The sequence below is a fragment of the Hyperolius riggenbachi genome, chromosome 5 (assembly GCF_040937935.1).
Source record: "Hyperolius riggenbachi isolate aHypRig1 chromosome 5, aHypRig1.pri, whole genome shotgun sequence".
Lineage (NCBI taxonomy): Eukaryota > Metazoa > Chordata > Amphibia > Anura > Hyperoliidae > Hyperolius > Hyperolius riggenbachi.
The window spans coordinates 98,830,744-98,853,772 of record NC_090650.1 but is presented as its reverse complement, the minus strand read 5'-3'; the positions used below and the strand labels follow the sequence as shown (position 1 = coordinate 98,853,772).

Sequence of the window (23,029 nt, the reverse complement as noted above, 5' to 3'; positions counted from 1 at the left end):
ATTACAGAGTACATAGCCATGTCACTAACTGTCCTCACCAGTACATGCACATAAGAGACCACTTTTCACCAGTAAATGCACATAATAAGAGACCGCTTTTCACCAGTAAATGCACATAATAAGAGACAGAGCAGAAAACTATTACAAACCTGGAAAACTATGCAAATAATGCAATGCATTTATGGCGTTTTTGCACAGTGAAGTGGTCGATTTCTTGCGGGAAGTTTTAAAAAAAAAAAAAATTTCCCACCAAAATTTTTTATTGAGAACAATAAAGTGGACATACATAGGCATAAAGTTAAAATATAAATCTGCGCATACATGTATGTACACATTTTGAGCAAATATAACAAATATAACAGTATAACAGTATAAATTGCGTTGTACAATAGTATGAATTCAAGTGTAAAGTATAGTAAGCAGCGGGCTCAGGCGAGATTGAATGAGATTGAAAGTCACGCCTGGACTATACGGAGGGGAGATAGAGCGGAGCCAATGCACACAAAGAGCGGAAATACAACCAGAGAATTATGGGTCACTCACTCACCATATCTCCAGACTCCTGACCTTACCTTGCTTCCTTCGCAGATGCAGAATCGCATTGCAAATGACGTGAGTGACGCACGTCATGTGTGCGTTGGCAACGCAGCGTTGGTGTTGCCGTAGCAACGTCGGGAAGCGCGGGCTCGGGGGCGGTACTTAAGCTGGCGTAACTTACGCCACGTAAGCTGGCTGGCTGTGCCTTTGACTGACAGCCAGGCAGCGAATCAGCGGTCGCGCAGCGCTGCTGGACGGGTGGCGGCAAGTGGCAAAAGGCATAAAACCGGACATCTTAATTGTCCGGTTTAACATGCCTTTTTGGACAGGACACAGCGGCCAAAAACCGGACTGTCCGGTCTAAAACCGGACACCTGGCAACCCTACCCCTCAACTAGACTAAAGCAAGCCACTAACGATACAATCTTTTTCATCCAATCTTACCATTTCTATGTAGGTAACTGCCTAAATTATCCATTCAATATATTCACTCAGTTTACCCTTATACTACATAGATTTGGTAAAATTGGATGAAAAAAGATTGTATCATTAGTGGCCATCTTAACGCCTGAGGCTTTGGAGAACACAATCAGGTACCAGAAGACATCTTTGGAGATCTTGTGGAGCCACTACAGTTCAGCTCCACCTACAAAATATTAGGTAGTTTTAATGTATTGGCTGATTGCATGTGTATGTGACAAAGCAAAAGACAGGTCCACCAGACAAAGGTAGGGAAAGTACCCAGAATCCTTTGTACAGTTACCCCCATCTTTCCTTTACCATCGATCAGTTATCGTATGGGCGTAACGTAATTCACAAAACTCGACACGCTCACATTTGGTGCAAACACACCTCCCTCCCACTCACACCCTCGCTTACTCAGCGCTCCTCCTAGAAATATTCCATGCTATCCCAACCCATTCTATTGAGCCTAGCGACTAAATAGCCCTTTTCTGTTGTATTGGAAGTTTTGTAACTTTATTCTGCTTTAATTGTAATTCAATTGTAAATTCTATTCAGCCCCCTCCTACACACAACTGCACGGTTCGGGTTACACCGACTGCCCACTAGTCGCTATTGGCTGCGACCACGCAAATCATTGACGTAGTGGGGCGTGGTGACGATTGGCGAGAGAAGGTTCTGGAAGAAGGAGGCTGCCTGTTTTGTCGTTACTACCTCGCCCGGGAGCCAGCAGAGGCGTCCTCCTCGTCCATTCCATTCACATTCGGCTTTTCCCCGGCAAGCATGGAGGTGAGTGCGCCGGAGCAGCCGCATGTAATGCCGCCAGGCGCGAGGGCTGCGTGTTATGCGTGACGCCGGACGCTGCAGTATCCGCTGTCCCGCTCCGGCGGTTGGTCAGACTCTCCGCTATGCGGCGGGTTCAGTCAGTGTTCGGCTCACGCGCTGCTTAGCTGTATACCGTGTGAGGCCGTTACAAGCATCCAGCTGTCAGGCTGGAGTAATGTGTATAATGGCCGCTCTATTCTCTCAGCCGCCATCTTGTCTGCTGTGCGCTGCTGAGCAGTGAGATGGCCGCAGTCTGCAGCTTGCTGCATTCTCCTCCTGCAGCCTCTCTCCCCCTCTCGCTTTTTGCCACACGTGGCTTTCCTCTGGCGGCTTTTTAATGTGCATTTCTCGTTATTGCATTAGTTACACTTCTTATTCATGTGAAGTCCTGATTTGAGCCCATACTGAGTATATGTTGAGCCTGGTACACACTTTAAATTTATTTGCCAATCACTGACCAACTTAACCATCAATCTGTAGTGTGAGAATTTAACTATACAATCTGCATATTATTCAATATATCTTGACTCGTATGACATGGAGGTGGTAAAGTTGGTTATTGATTTGCCAATCATGATTGAAAGTGAATACCAGGGTTTAGGCTGGACCTGTGAATCTGGCCAAGACTCACTGCTGCTAATGGTGCCCATACATGGTACAACTTTTTTTTTTTTTTTTGTCATCCAATCTTACCATTTCTATGTCGTATAAGGGTAAATTAGGAAAAAGTTACTTACCTGGGGCTTCTAACGGTCCCCTGCAGATGTCCTGTGGGTACTTATCCGTTAGCTGGGCGCATCCGGCAGGTGGCTACAAAACTCCACTAGAGTTACATCTTTGCTTACTATCCATGTTGGCCTGGAGGGGAAATAGTAATTAGTGCCACCTGCTGGATGCGCCCGGCTAACTATTAAGTACCGTCCTGTGCACGCGCAGCCACTCCCTGATGCTTTGGTCCCCAACACTGGTTCACTTCCTTAATTTCCAACTCAAGTCTGAAACCACTGTGCCTGTCTGGTTGCATCCTAGCTCCCGCTGACTTCGCCAGGAGCATTCTGCGCTTAGTACCTACACGTTTTTTTTTTCCTACCATAGAGGACGTCATCTGTGCCTTTCATTTCGCTGCCTGCAATTAGCTTGAGCTGGCACTCCGGTGGGTCCTGACCCCACTGCACCGGCCTAGTTATCCTCCCCACTCAAGATGGCTGCCGAGCTGCAGCTGCGCAGTACGCATAGATGCGAGTGCACCTGCGCAGCTCTCAGCACTCCTCCAGCCGTGTCCTTGTTCCTCACGTCCTCTTGTGCCACTGTTGAGATGTGACTGGAGGAGGGCTGAGAGCTGTGCACTCGCGTCTATGCGTACTGCGCAGCCGTGGCTCAGCTCAGCCATCTTGAGTGGGGTAGATAACACGACCCGGGGGGGGGGGGGGGGGGAGAGCTCAAGCTAATTGCAGGCGGTGGAAAGAATGGGAGGGCGCAGATGATGTCCACTATGGTAGAGAAAAACGTACAGGCCTGATTTTTTTTTTTCTTTTTTCTGGCTTTTAAAGAGTAACTGTCAGGCTGCAGAAGCTAATGTAAACCTCTAGTCTCCTGTGTTAAACAGTTTAGAAGGAAGCCAAAAAGACATTACTGAAGATAAAGATCTCTCTTACCTTTGATGTATGCTTATCAGCAATGCTTAGACCTAAGCAGGACGCAAGCCGCATAACATACTGCAAAGCATTCTGGGGCCCTCCCCTCGGCTGCTAAGGAGAAGACGGGATCAAGTTTCAGCAGCTTCTAAAACTCAGTCCAGCCACAGCACAGATAAATCTCGGGGAATCTCGGGGCAGCGTACACTGCAGGAGTCCGCTATTGTTCCTAGCCACATGGCTCATTAATATTCACTGCAAACTAGTGTTATTCAGTATGAGCTGTTCTGTGATCAGAAGCAGGCAGGACATGACGACACATTTGGCTTCACAAACATGGAACCTGCCATGAGCTGTCAGGAGCATCATTCTCTGCATATACTATATACAAATTCTGTGAAATCCAAACGTGGACAGTGAAATGCATATGTAATGTAAGTACAGCCAATCTTTAGCTACTGATATATGTGTTTATTTTCTCTGAGACCCTATACCTAACAGCTCCTCTTTAAGGCCTTTAATGGCTTTAACTACAGCTTTGAGCTTTGTTATCCATCCTGGGTAAATCTCTACCCCGTGTGTACCTTTTGGCACTGTAGGTGGCTCGGTTGGACTCTATAGTCAGTACCATTTAACAGTCAACTCAAAAGCAACAATGGTCAGGTTGAACCATGGAGGTGGATTTATCTAGTATTCTTCTAATTGGTTGAAAGTGTCTAGATGCCGCTTATCTTGCAAGTACTAGCAGCGTCTTTATTGGATTTTGATGGAGTTGACTCTGAATAGGCGCATGTGACTAAACATGAAAAATTACTGTGTGTAATCGAAGACCGTTTCAAACATTTTGTTTTATTTGACCCATGTATAATGTTAAGGGTCCTTGTACACAAACTAGATGATGGTTCTTGGCTGAGTCAGCTAGGTAGCGTGTGGGTTTTTTTTTCTCTCAGCTGAGAATCTAGTGTACATGCATTGATGTGAGAGCAAACTGGAGGATTGACTGTAGGATGAAGGCATTGTTCTCCTGATTCACTGCGCAGCTGTCTGCCTGCATCCCCACCCCCATAGCAACAGAAAATGTTGCTGCTCTATACAGAACATGGCCCCAAACTGTCACCCGAGGGATTGAATTTCGATCCCTTTGAGTGTCGTTAATACATTGTGCAAATGGATGCACTCTCAGCACATTTATATTGTTTTTTTTTTTTATTTTATTTTTTTTCCCTCCTGGTTTCAGAGCTGCAGCTACTTAGGATGTGCTCCACGGGTGGCCAGGATCATTAGGGGGCCTTGCTCTAATGCTGGGCATACACGGCATTTTGCTTCCTTATCAATCGAGCCGCTGATGGCTCGATTGATGATATCCGACAGGTCCGATGACCTGCCGGATAGATTCCCCGCTCGATCCCTGCCGGCGTGGGAATCGAGCGGCTGATAAAGAGCGCCGGCGGGAATCGAGCGGGGATCCGGCGCATAATTGTATAGGTGTATGCCCAGCATAACTGTTTTATGTACTATCTTGTGCCGAGATTAAAACCCTGGTCATAGGCAACAGCCTTACAAGTATGCCATCTAGCTGACAGTAATTCTGATCTAGAAAACCATTGTTTGCTAGCTTTATTAGGGCAAGTTTTGATATAAAGATGAATGCTCCTTTCAAACTATTAAGTGCTCGGCCTGAGCTGAGGTCATCTTGCAGTGGTCTATAGATCAGATGGACAGCTTTGTGCAATTGTAAAGAATGAGTTGTATGTGTGTGGCTAGTTCTTACTAAAGAGTAAGTGCAGTCCCTTTACAACCAATTGTATTGTAGGTTTTGTTTCAATTTATAAGCTTCATTCTTGTATCTTTGTAGATTACAAAAGCTACTTTTTTTTTTTGTATTGTAACATAAGTACCATAATAGGATGATGGCAAACCAGGTAAGGGCCCGTTCAGACTGCACTCGTTTCCAGCCGCGTTTTGGAAAAGCGTGCAGGAGGCCGGCACTCACATCAGACAGTGCATACAGTGCACTGTCTGATGTTCACACTGCATTCGTTCCGGACCTATGCACGCAGATTTTGTTGCAAACGTGCGGCTGTCCCATTCACTTTTCAGTGATGGGCTCAGCAATGCATACAAACGCGGATGGCGTGCGTTCACATGCGTTGCATTCCCCATGCGTGGCCGTCCGCGTTTGTAATGTGAACCGGCTCTAAAAGTATCATTCTGATGTTTGCTTTTTCTTTTGTGCAGAGGGAAAAGGAGCAGTTCCGCAAGCTGTTCATTGGGGGTCTCAGCTTTGAAACAACAGAAGAAAGCCTAAGGAAATACTACGAACAATGGGGAAAGCTGACAGATTGTGTGGTAAGTTAATACTTGCTTTGGCATGCTCTTCTGTTTTCAAAATGTTGGTTTTTTTTTTTTTTTGGTTTTTTTTTTTGCAACTTTTTGTAACTTGGAGAAGCGGCCTGCAAACTTCAAAACTGTCACTGCAACATGCTCTGCCTTCTATGTTTTTTGGTTCTTCAACTTAAGACTGAATACTTTAGTAGAGCATAGTCCAGCAGTTTCCCATGTTTTTGTATACATTTTCAATGTCTAGAGTGTGTGGCAATGAAGCTGCTTGTACATAATTCTACTGGGTCTGTGTGAGTACTGTATTGTTCATGACCTCACTCAGAAGAAACCTTTCTTGACCTGCTTGGACAGATGTTTAGGGCCTGTTCTCACTTGTAAGCGCAAAACGCTAGTGATCTTACTGCGATTAACGCAGTTAAATCACTCTTGTGATTTGATTAGTGCTTTTTAGCATTCTGATTGCTCTAGAATCGTGGAAAAATGCTTCATGTAGCACATTTTGTGATTGCTGCTAATCGTAAATCTGCAGCAGTGAGAAGTTGCTCCGGTCCCCCACATGCCCGGCGATCACCCCCAGCTATACGTACCTCGCCACAATCTCATAAAGCGCAGTTTCCCGATCGGCTTCCGGCGTTGCTATGGCGACTATCGGAGATGACGTCATCCGCAATCCCGATCACCGTCATCCTGAAGCCGATTGGGCAGCTGCGCTGGCGTGGGAATGCTGGGTGGGTACGTATAACGGAGGCTGTTTCGGGCGGGGGAACGGAGCAACTTAGTGCATACGCTTAGCTAGCGAACCGTTAGCTAAAGCGTAATGTGTGTTTTTTTTTTTTTTTTTACGTCCTAGGGCCGTGTGATCCTCCGGCGGCTACCCCGTATCAGTATGGGGTTACCGCTAAGGAGGTTAATACTCAGACCAGTTGCTGTTGAAATTTGATTTTTATGGTGACAATCCCGCTTTAAGGCATTTTCATTCTCATGGGTGTCCCTGGGGTTGTCTCTGCGTGACCCATTTCTTATATCAATTGTCACATGCACTTAGTTTCCTATTAGTTTCATAATTTCAGTAGTGTAATAACCGGGACAAATAAAATACATGGGTTTTAATTACGGTAGCATGTATTCATTTCAAACTATGACCAAAAAATGAGATGATTAATCTTTCTGTTAAAATGGATTTAGAATGAAATAATTCTTAGCAAAATGTACCACCCAAAGAGTCTGGTGGAAAAAACAAGATATCGATCATTTCAATGTGATTAGTAGTGATAGTTATTGGCGAATGAAGGGGAGGTGAAAGTTGCTCAGATGCATAAGGTGACACTGTATGCTGAAGTGGTTAAAGTAGCCAATAGTTTTAAGGTTATGCAAAAAAATGGACAATCTGTCTTTTATCTCCAGGTTATGAGAGACCCTCAAAGCAAAAGGTCGAGAGGTTTTGGGTTTGTCACGTTTTCTTCCATGAATGAAGTCGATGCGGCAATGTTGGCTCGTCCACATTCTATTGATGCGAGAGTTGTGGAACCAAAGCGTGCAGTAGCCCGGGAGGTAATGCATTACTAAGCAACCCTCTTTGTCTTACCATGGTGTATTTTACACTTTTAAACAAGCATGTGTTCCAATTTCAGGAGTCTGCTAAGCCTGGTGCCCATGTTACAGTTAAGAAACTCTTTGTTGGTGGCATCAAAGAGGACACAGAAGAACACCACCTTAGGGAATACTTCCAGGAATATGGAAAGATTGAGACTATCGAGATAATCACAGACAAACAATCTGGCAAAAAGAGGGGCTTTGGCTTTGTGACCTTTGATGACCACGATCCTGTCGACAAAATTGTTTGTAAGTAGACTTCCTGTGCTTCAGAATAGTGGTATGCTGTAATGTATTTGAGTAGGTAGTTTTTGCTACACATATGACTTTATTTTCTTCCTTTAGTACAAAAATACCACACCATAAATGGACACAACGCAGAAGTCAGAAAAGCCCTGTCAAGGCAAGAAATGCATGAAGTACAAAACACGAGAAGCAGCAGAGGAGGAGGTATGTATAACCTGAAACGTGCCTTAACTGACATGGGTACATTACCAGTCCTATGAATTCCCCTTTTAAGATCCTTTTGTTTTGACCTCCATGCTAGTTTTAAAAACATTGCTATTGTCTAGACAAAGCCAATTCAGAACAGCCCTGATTTTAACACCCATGGGATGCATAATCAGTTGATGCAGGACTATGCAAATTCTGTGACTTGAAAATAGACCAATCAAATTAAATATTGGTGGGATTTGATTGGTCCACTTTCAAGCTGCATAAAGTTGCGCACAATTTGCATAATCCTGCACCAAGTTGGAATTACAGTAGAATCTCGTTATAGTAATCCTCTGGATATAGTAAACGCAGGACCCAGGTCTCAGCAAATATGTTTGACCAATTCTGCTATAGTAATCTGATATAGTAAACTACTTTCCTGGTCCCATGGAGTTTACTATAAAGGGATTCTGCTGTATATGCATATCATTGACCAACACTTCAAGGCTGGTGGGGGCTGGCAATAGGTAATGTAAAGTGAAAGCATTGGTGAGTATGGGAATATTGCATTCAGAATACTTTTGACCTGCTTTTAGTCTGTCTAAATGAGGCTTTTCTGTCTAGGCAATTTTGGTTTTGGAGAGTCACGAGGTGGTGGAAACTTTGGACCAGGACCTGGAAGCAACTTCAGAGGTGGCTCAGGTAGGTGTAATTTTCAGTGTTTGAATATATTACACAAGTTAGTTAGTTTACTAAGGTTGGAGAATGTGAGGTCAAGCAAGCCTGGGCTGGATGTATTGTTTTAGATGGTAAAGCATGGTACACACCATGCTATTTTTAATTTTAGATCCTTTTTGAGCGAGTGATCAGATCGATATTCAGATGGTGTGTAAGTAACACACACAAGCAATAGAACACAGCAGTACATGCATCCAGCTACATTTGAAATTGGTCAGCAGGTGCTCGTCAGCCAATCAGGATGCACTGTCATACACCCTTTACCTGCCATACCACATCTAGCAGCCATTAGCATTCAGGTGGGAGGCTTCAGTTGGACGCCATCGCAAGATTGCTTCGCTAGCAGGACCGCCCCGTGCAGGCATCCCTCCCACAGGGGTCCCTCCCTAACCGCTCACCTGTCCGCCATGTCTTAGAGCTGAAAGAAAACGGTGTGAGAGGTCCAGGCCCACCTGCACTCCCCTCCAGGTATCACGTGTTGGCCTTGGGGCCCCGGCCAGTGAGAGAGGTCCGGGGCCCCTGGCCATCGTGTGATCCAATCGTGTGTTTTTAGGTGTGTAAAAGTAAGCATACCTATGTATGCAATATCTGATTGATTGGAAATTGAAAATGTATCTAAAAGACGTACACAAAAGAATATTTAAGTGTAACTGTCAGGCATAAAATCAAATATCAATTCTTTATTTTTATCTGGTAAACAAGTAATACGGATGCTAACCAGGCAATCCAAAAGTTAAAATCTCTGTTACTTTTGTTGATGATCATTCCCCGGTTTACTTGACTCTTATTTGGTACGTTGCTGCACAAAGGAAGTTGCTGGTTTTTTGTTTTTCTTTTTCTTCTGTACATTAAGTCTGAGGGGAAATAAAGAAGCGAAAAGACAACCCAGCATGCCCTGCAACTTTTGTGTGGCAACGTACCAATTAAGAGTCAAGTAAATTGGGGAATGATAATTTGTCAACAAGAAAAGTAATAGACATTTTAACTTTTGGATTGCCTGGTTAGCATCCTTATTACTGGTTTACCAGATAAAAATAAAGAATTGATTTTATGCCCGACAGTTACACTTTAAGCTTGGGGTCGGTCGCTGGCAATCAGTAGGGTGTATATTTTCTTGATCAGAAGTGGGGTCTAAACTAAAAACCGTATGGTGTGTGCCAGGCCTAAGACTTGACTCTTTCACATCAGATTAAAGAATTGCTGGAAGGTTAGTAAATTGTAGTAGTCTGTGCTTTTGCACTTGTCCTAAACAGGGCTGTGGAGAACACACTAGATGCCTAATATTGCTCTGACTACACAGCTTCTTGCAGGGCTATGAAGTGGGTACAAAAATCATTGTACAGGTAGTCCCCGACTTACGAACGACCCGTCGATACGAACGGCATGGATTCTGTTTCCATGGGAACAAGCCCACTTTTTTTTTTTTTCAAATTGACTAGTTTTTGAGAATCTAATATAAAAAAACGCTTTTAAACTTGTATAAACGGATAAAAAGGGCAGAGGTGACACAGAGGGGGACACTGGAGGTACAGAGGACAGAGATGGCACAATGTTCCGACTTAAAGAGAGTCTGAAGCGAGAATAAATCTCGCTTCAGACCTCATAGATAGCAGGGGCATGTGTGCCCCTGCTAAAACGCCGCTATCCCGCGGTTAACGGGGGTCCCTGATCCCCCCCCCCCCCCCCCCAAATCCCCTCCGTGCAGTGGGGGAGCGCTTCCGCATTGAGGCAGGGCTAACAGCCGCAGCCCTGCCTCCCGCGCGTCTATCAGACACGTGCCTCCGCCTCTCCCCCGCCCCTCTGTCTTCCTTCACTGAGAGGGGCAGGGGAGAGGCGGCGATGCGCGTCTGATAGATGCGCTGAGAGGCAGGGCTGCAGCCGTTAGCCCTGCCTCCAGGAAGAGCAAAATTTACGACCAATTTGGTCGTTGATTTTGCAGGGGGGGGCATGGGGTTTGGGTGTGAAGGGACCCCCGTTTAGCCACGGGATAGCGGCGGCACACATGCCCCTGCTAACTATGAGCTCTGAAGCGAGATTTATTCTTGCTTCAGAGTCTCTTGCAGATTCAGGTTAATAACGAACCTACAGTCCCTTATCTAGTTTGTTAACGGAGGACTACCTGTACTCAAACATTACCCCTAATTTGCTAACTAGGAAATTCGGCTTCTGCGGTCAGTAGGCATAACATGTAAGAAATGTCTAGATTTGCTGGATCACTTGTACATTCCAGTGTTGCATAGTTCAAGAGAAACTTCAGCCTAAACAAACATACTGTCATTGAGTTACATTAGTTATATTAAAATAGGTAATCTCTTACCCACCCTGTTTTAAAAGAACAGACAAATGTTTGATTTCATGATGGCAGCCGTCTTTTTGGTTAAAATGAGCTGACAGGGAGCACGAGATACAGTTCAACTGTCCTGATCACCCCTTCCAGTTGCTAGGCAACGAGAACATCAACCATTCCATCATGCTTTGCACAGCATCAGGGGGAAAATGCCCAGGCAGTTTTCTTTGAGGTGGAGCTTAGCTTGTATACAGCTAAAAATGAGGCTTTGGTAAGAAAAACAAAGTTCTGATGCTGTGAAACTGTTAAATAAACACCAAGCCATTTCAGTGTTGCCAAGTAGATTTTTACTCTGGAGGTTCACTGTAATGCTTTATTTGTAAAATCATTTGAGTTCCAGCCCATTAAATCAAAACATGTGTTTAACCAGATGGCTATGGTGGTGGACGTGGCTATGGTGATGGATACAATGGATATGGTGGAGGCCAGGGTGGTAAGTAGTTTCCTAATATATACCAATATTGACAAATGCTTTTATTGCTTAAAGGAATACGATCAATACCCAAGTGTTCTAAAATGACAATGTACAAATGTCTAAGTAGCTGTGTAAACCATTTTCCTTTTTATGTTAAATATCAGAGGCAAAAGCTGTAATTTTATTGAGGGTAGGATTTAGCTATATTGGGACAAATCAATTGCAGAAGGGGTGTTTGCTTCAATGCACAGCCATAGTTGCATATCAGACTACAGAAAGCAATTATTTTTCAAACTCTGAAAGCAAAAACAGTATGAAAAGCTATGGCAATTACATTTCCTCTGCTCTCTTCAAACACTTCAGTCAGAAACACAGGACACAGAAGCTGCAGCTGTCCTGTCACACACGGAGTTACACATAGTTAACTGATCAAGTGTGAGGGGAATTTCCCCTCTCCTCATGGCTCTGTCTGCGTCAGTTTTGGCGTCAGTAAAGTTTGAAAGTATTTTGATAACAGTAAACAAAGAGGTTGCTACTAAAGTGTATACACCAGTACTTAGCAGCACTTCCCAAACAATTCCTGTGTCAATTGAAAAAAAATATGTGAATCGATTAGTATTCCTTTAAGAATGAAAATGCCGGGTTTGCTGACTTGGGTTCAAGTCTATGTTCATGATGGGTTTTAAAGTGGACCAGAGACGAAGCACCCTCATGTATGTTACCATATATATCTGTGGGAACATTAGAGAAAACGCCTACCCTGCTCTGTTTCATTTTTTTTACTGCTCGGCCTGCTTTTAATCAGCCCCAATAAAATCCCTGACTGAGCATTGTCTGGCTTTGCTCAGGAATCATAGCAGTTTGTCTTCTGTCTTTTCAAGCCCAAGCCTGCCCCTTCTGGCTCTGCTATGACTCAGCTATGATTCCTGAGCAAAACCAGACTGCGCAGTCAGGGATTTTATCAGGGCTGATTAGAAGCAGGCTGAGCAGTGAAAAATGAAACTGAGCAGGGTAGGTGTTTTCTCTAATGTTCCCACTTGTATATGGTAACACACATGAGGGTGCTTCGTCTCTGGTTCACTTTGAGCAGCTGAAACCGAAATTTTCCATGTGGCAAAGATTACTGGTGTGATCATGATTTGGCTGTGCAGCCACTGATGCAATAGTCCAAAAATGCTGCATGGAGTGATTTGCGCTCTCAATGCTGCTAGTGGTATCACCCCGTAAGGATCCACTTGTGTAGCATGTCACAGATTGCCAGCAACAGTGAGTGTTGCAAAATCGCTTGCAGGTCTCCCAGACCTACACACTTTCATGAGATGGATTTTTGGCAAAATGTCTAGTTAGTTATGGTAAAGGTATTTTTCAGGCTCTAGGTACACTGCCTTGTACCTTTATGAATGTTGGCTGAAATGTGACCCCATGCCCCATTTCACTTAATGTATGTCTGTGCAGTGCCTTCAAACGGCAACTCTCCTTATAACCCAGGAGACTTTTAGTCTGATCAACAATTCATAAAGCGTTGAGCTTAAACTACCATGCCAATAAGCTTCCCCCCCCCCTTTTTTTTTTTTTTTTTTTTACCTGGTTAACAGAGTGCTTCTAAAGTACACAGTTGTGATTCTAAGTGCTGCCAGAGATGGAGGAAACTACAGAACAAACTTATGCTGGATACACACGTTGCGTTTCCGCGTTCGATGCGGCATTCGATTATTTCCGAGCGCATTTCGATTATTTTTAGGTCGAATGCCATGTAAAGTATGGCAAATCGACCTAACGATCCCATCGACCTGCGAATCGGACATGTTGGAAATAATCGAATCGACGCGAATCGGAGGCCGCATCGACGCGGAAACGCAACGTGTGTATCCAGCATAACAGAAGTCTTGAGACTTCGGCACCTGTCTGGAGTTTGGCACAGCAGGGCTGACCCCTATTCTCTTGTAAACTGTCATCGTTTTTCTTATGATGCCCTTTAATCTTCAAGTAGTGTGTAAAGCTGCAGTTGGAGTCCAGTTGCATTGCATTTTTTTTACAGTGTGGGCTAACCTAAAATGCAGTGGCTTTTTCGTTTGAGGTGCTTTGTGTACGTCGGCCCTTATGCTTTGTACACATGCTAGATTACTGTTGGCCTTTGCATTCCTTAATTGAAATGGCAACATTGAAAGTGTTGTACTGATACTGTTTGGCCATGGCCAGTGTGCTCCTTCTATGGGGAGGGATGGCAGGCAGAGAACAAATGAGTGATGGCAGATTAGGTGTGCTACCAGCTATACACTATAATTCCTGCTTGAGTATTAGCTAGTAGGTGTGTATTTAGTCCATCTACAGCTTTAGCTATGGACTGAGGCTATGTTGTAGGCAATAGAGGAACTGCATGTAGTCCCCAGGGAGCTGGGGGAGACTTCTCCACAATTACCAGGTTTTTCAGGCAAATGAGGCAACCATTTTTTTTCCCCTGTCTATTTTCAATAGTATAGTTACATTTTTTTACTTCTTTAGGTGGAAACTTTGGAGGTGGACCTGGCTATGGTGGTGGACGTGGTGGTTATGGTGGCGGCCCTGGCTATGGCAATCAAGGTGGTGGATATGGTGGCGGCTATGACAACTATGGCGGAGGTAAAGGCCTTCTGATGCTTTTTAAAAAGTTTCATATGGTAATTGTTGTTCAGTGGCTTAAAATATATTGTGACTGGCTTAGGTAACTATGGGGGAGGAAACTACAATGAATTTGGAAACTACAACCAGCAGTCATCAAATTATGGCCCAATGAAGAGCGGAGGAAACTTTGGTGGCAGCAGAAGCATGGGAGGACCATATGGAGGAGGTAAACTCAGTACAGTCTCAGAAGGGCTAGAACCACTGTCAGGGTTATTTCTGTGTTGGGGAAATTTCCCCTCACTTCCTGTCTCATGGACTGCTGTCACCAAGAATAGGAAGTGAGGGAAATGTCACCAAATTGGACAGACGGGACTTAAAAAAGGTTAGGAAGGGTTTAAATATTCTGTAAATATTGTCTGCTTATTTGGAAGACTTTTCCTGTCCCAGTGAGTGCCATTGAGAATAGGAAGAGGGGAAGGTTTCATGAGTGTCCACAAAATTATTCCCCATGTCCTGTGCCTTCTACCCTCCATTCTCATTGATGGCTGGTGTACTAAATTTTTTATAGCTTGTAAAATGTGCGCATTTTATGCAAGGTTCACATAAAGATCAGTGCAGCTTTATTTCAATTGGCTAAGTCAGGGGGTGTTATAGTAAAGGCATATGGAGCTACCCTGTACCCAGGGCACCTGAGGCGATGGGTATGGAGGCTGATTTTATTACCAACATTGCCTGTCTGTCCTGTTTCACTGCCTCTAATGCTTTTAGCCATAGACACTAAACAAGCATGGTGAGCAGACGCTCTAGCTAGATTAGCTGCATGCTTGTTTTGGGGGGTGTGATTCAGACACAGATGCCAGAAATGTCAGCTGGACAAACTGGAATTGTTTAAAAGGAAATATGACAGCCTCTATAGCCCTCCTATTTTCATTTACTGTATGCCTATTACAAAATAACTTCACATGCAGTAACTGACTTTGGTGAAGTAGCCTGGAAGGAGTTAGTGTACCTGAGATAAATAAAACTCATACATGTCTGGGGCTTCCTCCAGCCCCCTTCGGCCTTATTGCTCCCTCGGCGCCGGCCTCCTGGGTCTTCCGTAAGGGATCCTTGTAACTTGGGCCATCTGGCGCAGTGTGGCTGTGCGGTTCTCGTCTCGCTCCTGCGGCCAGGAGATGCCTGTGCAGTACGCTTCCAGTGGTGGGAGATCTTAGAGGACCCATGAGGCAGAGGATGCCAAGGGAGCGATCAGGCTGAAGGGGGCTGGAGAAAGCCCCAGGTATGTATGAATTTTGAATTTAAACTCTGGTTCTCTTTAACTGACTTAAAACTTATATGGAGGCTGACATATATTAACTTAAAGTAATACCAGTTGCCTGGTATCCTGCTCATCCTCTGCTCCTTAAGCCCAATCTACACGATACGATTCTTTGTACAATTCGATTACGATTCTGTTTACGATCCGATTAAATCCGGCATGTCCGATCAGGATTCAATTTGCTATTGCAAAACAATGGCGAATCGAATCCAATCCCGATCGGACATGTCTGATTTAATCGGATCGTAAATCGAATTGTACAAAGTATCATGTAGATGGGGCTTAATACCTTAGCCAAGGACATTGAACAGGCATGCAGATCAGGTCGTTTAGACCAGATTAGTTGCGGCCCCCCCCCCCCCCTTCAGGAATTTGATTCAATCACCATTGCAGCCATAGAGATCCGCAGGGCTGCCAGGCAACTGGTGTTTAAAGAGAACCCGAGGTGGGTATTAATCTTAAGATAACAGAGGCATGTCCTGTGCATAATCGCATGCCTCTGTCTTGCTATTGCCGCCTCTAATCCACCTCGGGGTCTGCTGTGCCCCCCGTGTAAAGCGCTAGGCTAGCAACGATCTCCTTGTTGCTAGCCTTCCATTTACCTGCAAACTATCATTCAATCCGTGCTCCCCCACTTCTGCCTGCCTCTGAGCTTCCTCCAATCAGAAACTAAGCCGTGACCTGGGAGGTACTTCCTGGGTCGCGGCTTGGCTTCCGATTGGAGGAAGCTCACGGAGGCGGGGGAGCGCAAATTGACAGTCTGCAGGGAAATAGGCTAGCGACAAGGAGATCGTTGCTAGCCTGGCGCTTTACACGGGGCACAGCAGACCCTGGGGTGGACTAGAGGCGGCAATAGCGAGACACAGAGGCATGTGATTATGCACAGGACATGACTATGTGTTAAGATTCAAAATGCCCTCCTCGGGTTCTCTTTAAAAAGAAATATGGCAGCCTTTATATACCCCTTGCTTCATGTTCCCTTTTTTTAAACTGATCCTGTCATTTGGTCTGTAACGTTGCCTTTTTAAGCTTGTTTGTAATCCCTTTCCTTGCTGTTTATACGCGTCATTTTGTAGAAATATATAGTTTGTAGGAATATTTTCGGTAACTGCTTGTGGGATCTAAATGTTTGCAAAGCATGCAGCTCACAGGACTGAAGTAAACCATCTTGTAATGGCTTCAGTTCTTAACCACTTAACAACCAGCCAACGGCGGCTGGTTGCATGTGGGTTTCTATGGAAACGGCCGCTTGTTTCCTGTCAGTTCATGGCGGGGGGCTCCGTGGACAGCCTGCGAGCCTCTGATCGCGGCTCGCAGGCTAAATGTAAACACCCGGGGAAGTAATACCCGGAGTTTACATTGTACGGCGCTGCTGTCACAGCAGGGCCGTAAAGGAGATCGTCGATCCCCGGCCTCTGATCGGCCGGGGATTGCCGGCATCTGATAGGCTGAAGCCTATCTGAAGCGGTAAAGGACGGATCGCTGTCCTGTACCGCCTATAGGGAGAGGGAAAAGCACTGTGGAGGGGGGCTTGGAGGAGCCCTCCCAGCAGGACATCTAGTGGGGGGGGGGGGGGAGGGAGTCTGATCGCCCTGCCTGCCACCTGAACTGTGCTGGGGGCTGAAGAGCCCACGCAGCACAGATCATTGAAAGTCCAGCCGGGCCTTAAGTGGTTAATACAAAACTGCTTCAATGGAGTTACCTAACATGTAATCAGCTGCAGTTATACAGTAGTAAGTTTGAGTGTAATAAAACAGTGGGGGGTGGATCTCCCATCAGGAAAAAAAGCTAATTGGCCATTTTGACTTGCCAACTGGCATACAAATTTAATTGTAACTGCATTCAGCGTGGAATTCATTTGCTTACCAAATTTGCATAATTCTGCATTTAACTTGGGATGATTTGCATCTCATTGAACATTTCCAGTCTATATACAGACACCTCGAAGTACATAACTGGGTTTCCTGCCTCAGGAGGGAAATTCTTCCACAAGTTATGACGTAATTTGCCACTTGCTGCTGCATCTTTGCCTACAGTAAATCTGTGCAAACCACATGGCAGGCACAGCTGAATATCCTAGTCATTTATCTTAGCCTTTCATAGTGTATAGGATGATTTACTGCATTCCTGTGAGCTCACATAGGGCTTTTATCAGCAAGACTGTCTGCACTTGTTATGTTGTGATTTTGCTGGCTAGTAGTTACAAGAATGGGCTTTTTTCCTTTTAGGTAACTATGGTCCAGGCAGCGGCAGTGGAGGCAGCGGTGGTGGATATGGAGGAAGAAATCGTTATTAATTCCACGTTACTTCTGGGTAAGCCTGCCTTCTAAGTGTAATCGCCTCTATTTCCTCCACTTCATTTTACTTTTTAACATATTTAGCTATTTAGTACAGGTTAAGCTTATCAGGATAGTATTGTCTTTACCCTGGCTAGCTGGATATCATCATAACCTATTCTTTTTACTCTTTACTTCTGTTGAAACAGGCTTCACTGTATAAATAGGAGAGGATGAGAGCCCAGAGGTAACACAGCGGCAGGTTATCGAGATTACAAAGTTTTAAGGAGAAATTTATCTCAGTCATGCATAGAACATGCAGTGATATGACAGAAGACACCAGAGCAGATGAGATGCAGAGAGCCATTTTGTGAATGGAATGGATATATTTAAGTACATTACCTTACTTGGAGGAAGGACTGTAAAATATGCCTTTGAGACAGTTTGTAGGTTTTTAAATGTTTGTTTGTAGTGGTCTTTGTAAAGAGTGCAGCGGCATTCCTTTTTGATAATGTTGAATTTTTAAGTTGCAGGTAATGTGACACATTTCTAAACTCTAACAGTTATACCCTAGCCAGGATCATGGTGTAATACGAGACCTTTTTTATTTTCCTTTTTAAACTTCAGTGTGTGTATAGTTACAAAGCTGTTGTACACTTTCATTTAATAAAATAATTCGAAAGGAAACTTCTGTCTCTTTGTAGATGTATGTATCTTGACTTTTGTTTGAAGGAAAGGTGTAGTGTTAAGTGATATGTAAAATAAAGTATGAAGTGTTTGCTCTGCAAGTTTATAAGGAGAAAAGTGTATAGATAACAAAGGGTGATCTCTGCCAAGAGAGGTACCTGTTCAGATCTTTTAGATGCAGCTGCTTCATCCATGGCAAGTAAAGGAAGCTATCTTCAGCGAGGTACTCTACCCAGACGCAGGTCTAGTGCAAGAGAAGCCTTGAGTACGACCTCTTAAGTTCACTCCTTTAACAGTGAGCTAAAGTTCTGGATAAAGGTTGTTTGCTACTCTAGATTAAGGAGGACAACGAAAGCTGAGGGGGTAGAGCAAAGTAGTGCTAAGCTTCAGTTAAACTTCTGTAGGTAAGATCTTGTTTTTTCTATTAAAACATCAGTTTACAGTATAGCTGCTATCCTAGCTTAAATGTAAACTTTTTTTTTTACTTCAAATATGCTTGTTTACAACCTTTTTTTTTTCTTGTGCAGCATTGTTTTGTGAATTTCTAAGTTTTTTTTTCTCTTGCTGGAATTTTCAGCATTGATTTGGAAACGGGCCAGCAGTCTGACAGACTGAATCTCAACAAATGAAACAATGCGCACACATTCAGGTGGTCCAAAATTCTGAGATCTATGCAAGATTTTACAGGTAACTAAAGTGTAAATCCCATAAACTGTGAAAATCTTGTCTGGGTAAATTCAGTCGTTGCGTAAAGTATGGAAACCAAAATTGTATTTTTTTTTTAAATGGGTAATCCATGCAGCACATCAACCATGTTGTGTGCAGGAATTTGCAGTGGAAGACATGGCAAAGTACAAGTTATGGTAACTTGATTTCATTGTCTTGTGTCCACATAGAACCCCAGGCACACTGTAGTCTTCTCCTTGCCCTTTTTTCAACTGCTAAATATCTGCTTCACAGTTGTCAGTGGGAGACAAACTCTCGTAAGGTTTTTTTTTGTTTTTTTTCTTCTAAGTGTGTGTGTTTTGCAAGGTGCCTTTACTTATGTCCTATATCAGTATATGCAGTCCAATTACAGGGACATGGAGGGCCAAGCTCCTGAAAGTCTCCTGGAGGGTGTGGAGCAGCAAAAAATTGTGTGTGTGGGGGGGGGGGGGTTGTTTGGGAGTGACATGCCAAACACTGGTCACTGCAAGGGCTGGAGGTGGGATGCCATTTGGACAGCCTTTTTGTAGTTGGTATAAACCTACTACTAGTTCCAAGACTCTTGAAATCTGGCTTTTTTGAGCTGGCTGAGAAATGGTTAGGGATTCCTCGCTGTATCTGAAAGACCCATTGAAGATGTAAGACCTGGGCAATAAGGTAAAATGCACAATTTGTGCCATTCTGCAGAATAAAAAGCAGTGCAGTGTAGTGGAGTTCTAATCAGTGGCTGCTGAATGCAATGCATTATACAAGTAAAATTCTGGAGGGACTGAGTAGGTCTATACTGGCCACCTAATTTCCGCAGCCAAACATGGCTGCAATATTCACACTCCCTATACCTGTACGGTCTACCAAGGATAAAATGTATTTGTGAAATGGCCCAGTGTCCTTATTCTTTTCGAGCATTGGGACCATGGGGTATATTATAGAAAGCTGTGGTAGAGACTGACAGTTGTGTAGAGCATGCACTGACTCTTGTGTAAAAAGATAAGTGCGCATGTCTCAAATGTCCCAAGTGCTTCCCTGCCCCCCCTCCTTTTTCAGGGTTTGTTTAAAGGATACATCTGCGATTTTTCAATTTGCTTACCTGGGGATTCCTCCAGACCTTGAAAGCCTTTGTGTCCCTCGCTGCAGCTATGCTCTGAGCTGGGGTCCCCACCATAGCAGTGCTGGCCAGGTCAGCAGCTTCGGTGCAAAATGCTCCCAGCAACAGGCGCTGCTACAGCGCGGAGACCAGCTTGGAACGGAGGGGGGACACAGGCTTCAAGGGGCAGGAGGAAGCCCTAGGTAAGTAAATCTGATCTATTTAAAAACAAAACCTCAGATGTATCTTTTTAAAACCTGTAAAGTACAGTCACACTTGAGGCACTGACTCTATTTTTATAGTTTAGTATTCTCCAGTGTACGCTCCGTTCATATCCAGCTAGCAGCCTGGTTGCACGGGGATGGAACTGAATGCAGTTGCTGTCTCCACCCCCTCTGCCCAAATGGCATGGGAAAGTGGGCAGAATGTGGTGTCGCTGTATGGGTGAAGTGGAGGTGGTCAATGAATTCTGGTTAAGCTCAATGTGACTATGCTGCTGGTGGAATGGACTGTAGTCTGTACTGAGGGAAAACAAGTACACACACTGCCACATAGGGCAGAGGTCCCTTTAAAAAAAAAAACACCCTTAACCTATTTTGGTTCCTGGACGTAGTCTCTACGTCTAGGAACCATGCACGCGCGCGATCGGCCGCGGATTCGGTAGCCACGGAATCAATGTATCGGGCTATGGTGCCCGATCACTGATTCCTCTCCCCCTCTGAAAAAGCCACAGCTTCTCTCGGAATCTGTGCTTTTTCTGGCTGTTCCCTCCCCGATGCGTCACTCTAAGCGTGTGCTACGCTTAGTGACGTCATGTAAACAAACTCATGGCCGCCATCTTGTGGCCAAAAAGTAATACTACACCTGAAAGAAAAAAAATAAAAATTAAAACACATTTACATTATAAATCTTTTGTTTACCTCCCACCCTCCCAAACTACCCAAATAAAATAACTATAAAAAAAAAACATTACAATAAAAAAAACATGTAAATATTTACCTAAGGGTCTAAACTTTTTAAATATCAATGTAAAGATGAAATATTTCTTTTTTTTTTATTTTTTTATTTTAAACTTGTAAATAGTGATAGATGCAAAATGGAAAAAATGCACCTTTTATTTCCAAATAAAATATTGTCGCCATACATTGTGGTAGGGACATAAATTTAACGGTGTAATAACCGGGACATATGGGCAAATACAATACGTGAGTTTTAATTATGGAGGCATGTATTATTTTAAAACTATAATGGCTGAAAACTGAGAAATAATGCATTTTTCCATTTTTTGCTTATTCTTTCTGTTAAAATGCATTTACAGTAAAGTGGCTCTTAGCAAAATGTACCCCCCAAAGAAAGCCTAATTGGTGGCAGAAAAAACAAGATATAGATCAGTGCATTGTGATAAGTAGTGATAGTTATAGGCTAATGAATGGGAGGTAAACATTTCTCACGTGAAAACGACGCAACGCAAATGGTTTAAACTAGAAAAGTGGCTTCCTTGAAAAATAGGTTTCAAATGTCTGAAAAGTGAGCATATTCTTGATCCTTTTTGAAAACTGAATATGGCTAAAACCCTCTAGTCCATACATGTCAAACTCCAGCCCCAAATCTGGCCCTCAGAGAGCCATCAAATTTGGCCATCAGGTGGCCCACTTTGCATTGTTTGGCCCACTCTAAACTACCAGGGAAGCTATATTGGAGGGGAAGCCACATGGGGGGGGGGGGGGTGGAGGGGAAAAGTACTATACACCGGGGAACTGTATAGGGGAGGGTGGGGGCCATTAGACGGAAGGGAGGAAGGTGGCCAGTAGACACTGAGCATGGCACACGACTAGGTCCCAGTGTACAATTTCAGCCCACTTTGTGTTAGACACCCTCTCTGGTCAATCCTATTGATATTTGGTTTCTGTATTGTCAGCTTAACTGCTCAATGTCTTGCTGTATTCGCAAGTAAGCGTGTATGGTTTTGTTTTCCTTTGCTATTGGTTAAGTTGGTTCAAAAAAATTTTTTTTTTCCTTACGGCTCAAATGTAAGTTAAGTTGTCTCTTCCTCCTTGCCCCTCCCAGTCTACAATCCTTGAACTGATGGGCAGCATTAGTGACTGTATCCATGATAGGCAATTTATGTAACTGTTCTTTGTCCGGCAGGTAACATTACAGATGGAGGCTGACTGCACTTACTGGAGCGGTTTTCGATCTCAAGACTTCAGGATTGTTACTTGAACACTAACTGCAGATGCTGGAAAATCAACTTTTTTACTTGCATTTTTTAAAGCTGTGCTTTTTATTTATTTTTAAAATAAACTTTTATATTGCTGTATGGTGTTTGTGTTTTCTGTGAAATGTTTGTTTTTAAAATGAACATTTCACACACCTGTTTGTGTGTATTAGTGTAGTATAGTGCCCATGGCCCTTCAAACAAAAAATGGAAAAGGGACTGCTGAGGCCCTAGATAATCTGGTGTAGTGATAAGCACTGGGTCCCCAGTTTGAGTCCCAGCCAGGGCACTATCTGCACAGTCTGTATGTTCTCCCCATGTTTGTGTGGGTTTTCTTGAGTCTGAGCCATTTAGATGGCTCGATAATTTCCAATCTCCCACCGGAGCGTTTCAGGCTCTATTCCGCATTGAGGACAATGGAAAAAGATATAAAAACGAGTGGAAGATAAGGGAATCAAGCGTGGAATCGATCGGGCGGGAAAATTGAGCGGCAAAATCAAGTGTGTATGCCCAGCATAATCAGAACCATACAGATAAGTTAATTGGTTTTCCCCTAAATTGTCTTTCATGTAGTGAGTATGGTAGGGATTGGATTGTGAGATCCTCTGAGGGACAGTAAAGTGACAGTGTACTCTGTACAGTACTGAGGAAGATGCTGGCACTATATAAAAAAAAAAAATTCTGTGAAGGCAAAGTAACACCTTTAAAGAGAATAATTTGAGAACTTAACCTCCCTAGCGGTAAGGATGAGTGTAACTCGCCCTGCAAAAACAAATGCTGAAAGTGGTAAGGACGAGCTAGACTCATCCTT

The 23,029-nt window shown here is 43.9% G+C and overlaps 1 protein-coding gene across 3 annotated transcripts; it reads left to right on the top strand.

Moving 5' to 3' along the window:
• Nucleotides 1-1,633: 1,633 nt before the first annotated feature.
• On the top strand, nucleotides 1,634-18,888 carry HNRNPA2B1 (heterogeneous nuclear ribonucleoprotein A2/B1). 3 transcript variants are annotated; one of them, XM_068236044.1, is made up of 11 exons: nucleotides 1,634-1,788; nucleotides 5,697-5,807; nucleotides 7,206-7,352; nucleotides 7,433-7,643; nucleotides 7,740-7,844; nucleotides 8,454-8,531; nucleotides 11,285-11,347; nucleotides 13,832-13,948; nucleotides 14,031-14,156; nucleotides 17,477-17,561; nucleotides 18,789-18,888. In XM_068236044.1, the coding sequence occupies exons 1-10, from the start codon at nucleotides 1,783-1,785 to the stop codon at nucleotides 17,542-17,544; spliced, it is 1,032 nt and encodes a 343-aa protein (XP_068092145.1). In that variant the 5' UTR covers nucleotides 1,634-1,782; the 3' UTR covers nucleotides 17,545-17,561; nucleotides 18,789-18,888. The 3 variants fall into 3 exon arrangements, with proteins under 3 accessions (XP_068092145.1, XP_068092144.1, XP_068092146.1); XM_068236043.1 differs by lacking the exon at nucleotides 18,789-18,888 and adding an exon at nucleotides 17,734-18,211; XM_068236045.1 differs by lacking the exons at nucleotides 14,031-14,156; nucleotides 18,789-18,888 and adding an exon at nucleotides 17,734-18,211.
• Nucleotides 18,889-23,029: the final 4,141 nt, after the last annotated feature.